At 40.7% G+C, this 2,794-nt stretch overlaps 1 protein-coding gene across 1 annotated transcript; it reads left to right on the top strand.

The window, feature by feature from the left end:
* The first annotated feature begins 1,221 nt into the window (after positions 1 to 1,221).
* LOC134391221 (26S proteasome non-ATPase regulatory subunit 10) lies at positions 1,222 to 2,004 on the top strand. Its single transcript, XM_063115193.1, has one exon. The coding sequence runs from the start codon at positions 1,222 to 1,224 to the stop codon at positions 1,876 to 1,878; it is 657 nt and encodes a 218-aa protein (XP_062971263.1). The 3' UTR covers positions 1,879 to 2,004.
* Positions 2,005 to 2,794: the final 790 nt, after the last annotated feature.

Here is a 2,794-nt window from a genome sequence, read left to right as displayed (position 1 = left end):
GAAATGCCTGTACCTTGTAATAATTTCCTTTCTTTTGCTCAGCTCTAGTTGGTTACAGTTGTTTACAATCAAAGGGTCCAAAGGAATGTAGGTAAAATGTCCACATACCCACAGTTTAAACAAGCAAGGAGTTATTCTCACTTGGGAGGGTCTACACATAATTGGAAAAATTAGTCTTAACTTTCTCATCTGTAATAAGGAGATCATAGTACCTTTCTTCCCTGCCAGCATTACGAATTTATAGCAAAGACTAAAAGATATTAGTCAGAGAACTTCGACAAGCAGTATGATTTTTATGATGTTTGGACAACTCTGTGTAGACCACCCAGGCCATCCCAGCTTCCTTAGGCTCCCTGGTCAGCCAGAGTTGGTGCTAGCACTACCCCACCTTTATAAATCTCTTACAAAGAAAAACTGCATTAGACTTTTCAGCCTCGGATTTAAAAAAAAATCTACACCATTGCTGTCAAGAAACTGAAGGGGGCACCCTAAGAATATTTAAGTAGTGGCGAACAGCAGCTCTAACACACCTTTAACTACTACAATGAATGTTTTCTCTCAAGCATAGAAAAGCAAGACACGGTCAATTTTACAACTAATATTATTCTACGGAGCCACATGACTAGGATCAAGAGTACCTACATCAATCTCCTCTGAAAAAAAAGGCAAGGATTAAAATAAAATTTAATATCTGTTAAACATGTGATATTCTCCCAAAATAATCTAATTTGATTGCACATGGTTTAGGGAAAAAGGGTGGTCAGAATCTCTTATTTCTATGTAATGATTATGGAAAGAGATTTGGAGAAGGAAATAATAAAACCAATTCCTATGGAGCAATTTCCAAATGCCAAACATGTGTTTTATGAACATTATTTTATTTAATATTCTACAACAGCTCTAAGAGGTAAGTGCTCAAATTTCTCCCCAAACCTCCAGTCACCAAGCCATCCTCTGTCCCCATCACTTTCAACTAGCACTCCTTTCAGTTGATCCAAAGTGTTCTCTCAATATCAATAGACCTGAAATAAACAGGTAGATCCTTCAAGAAATCTTTATTGAATTAAGCAGATAGAAGAAAGAAAGAGGTAAGAGAGGTAAAGATAAAGGAAAGAAGGAAGGACTGAGGGAAGGATAGAAATGATAGAGGGAAGAAGGGAGACAGAGCAGAGCAACAAAGAGAAAGAGAGGAAGATTGGAAAGAAAGCTTGTCCTGAGCTCATGGTCTGCAACCTAGCCTACGGCGGGAAGATCGAGGAGCTGAAGGAGAGCATCATGGCCGACAAATCCGTGGCTATTAGAACTGACCAGGAGAGCAGAACTGCATTGCATTGGGCGTGCTCAGCTGGACATCTAGAAATTGTTGAGTTCTTGCTACAGATTGGAGTGCCAGTGAATGATAAAGATGATGCGGGTTGGTCTCCTCTTCATATTGCTTCTTCTGCTGGCCGGGATGAGATTGTAAAAGCCCTCCTGGGAAAAGGTGCTCAAGTGAATGCTGTCAATCAAAATGGCTGTACTCCCCTACATTACGCAGCTTCCAAAAACAGGCATGAGATTGCTGTCATGTTACTAGAAGGCGGGGCTAATCCGGACGCTAAGGACCATTATGAGGCTACAGCAATGCACCGTGCAGCAGCCAAGGGTAACCTGAAGATGATTCATATCCTTCTGTACTACAAAGCAGCTGTAAACATCCAAGACACTGAGGGTAACACTCCTCTGCACTTAGCCTGTGACGAGGAGAGAGTGGAAGAAGCAAAACTGCTGGTGTCTCGTGGAGCAAGTATTTACATCCAGAATAAAGAAGAAAAGACACCCCTGCAAGTGGCCAAACGTGGCCTGGGTTCAATACTCGAGAGAATGGTGGAAGGTTAATCAGCTTCGATTTCTTCTCACTTTGTATGTTTTCTTGTTGCACCCAGTGTCCTGAAAACTAGTGTAGTGTAGTTGTGCACAAGACATCACCTATGAATGATGAAGTTTTCTCACTTTCAAAGTCTTCTAAACATGTCGGCTATTGTTCCTGCTGAGGTACTTATTCTAAGCTTACAAATTGCTTTCCAGGCATTGAATAACTATTGAGATTGTTCTACTGTTGTTGTTTATTACTCTGTATTGAATTTTGGTTATTTTTGAGTAAGTGATTCTGTGGCTGTTATGAGTCTTCAGCACCCTCCCGTGTGCCCTCTCTCCCCCTGTGAGGAAGAACAATCCCAGTAGCAACAAGCCAGTTCTGCCGGATGGTTCTAGGTGGGTTCTATATGTTCCTCCCTTCAGTTGAAACACATCGTAACTTGTTTTTCAGGCTCACTCAGAGACCTGTGCCAAATATTTCTGTTTCTTCAACCATGGCGTTTAATTTGTTTTCATTATAGGAGGAATACTTACATATTTTAGTGGACCAAATTTTAAGTTGGAGGGCATGTTCTAAAATAATGAAAAACAATAGCCTGTGTACCCATGTATCTTTTAGATAAGCCATTTCTTTCCAAAATAAAATTGTTTGTAAAAAGAAAAAAAAAAAAAAAGAAAGCTTGTCCTGAGCCTTCAAAAGGACCTTCATGAATCTGAGTGACCAGCTTTTCCTTTACTTTCATGCACACCAACAGTCCAAATACACATATGTCACAGCCCACAAAATAACAATGTTGACACAGGCTATAACATCCGCATCTAGGAGTGACTGCTGAGGAGGGAGCCAGACGCTGCTATGAGATGGGGGAACAATCAAAGGTATTGACTTAGCAATCTCTGAAACCAGCCTTCTTTCACTGAAAGGTTTTGTCGTCTC

Source organism: Cynocephalus volans, chromosome 11 (genome assembly GCF_027409185.1).
Source record: "Cynocephalus volans isolate mCynVol1 chromosome 11, mCynVol1.pri, whole genome shotgun sequence".
NCBI lineage: Eukaryota > Metazoa > Chordata > Mammalia > Dermoptera > Cynocephalidae > Cynocephalus > Cynocephalus volans.
This window is presented reverse-complemented; position numbering and strand designations above follow the sequence as displayed.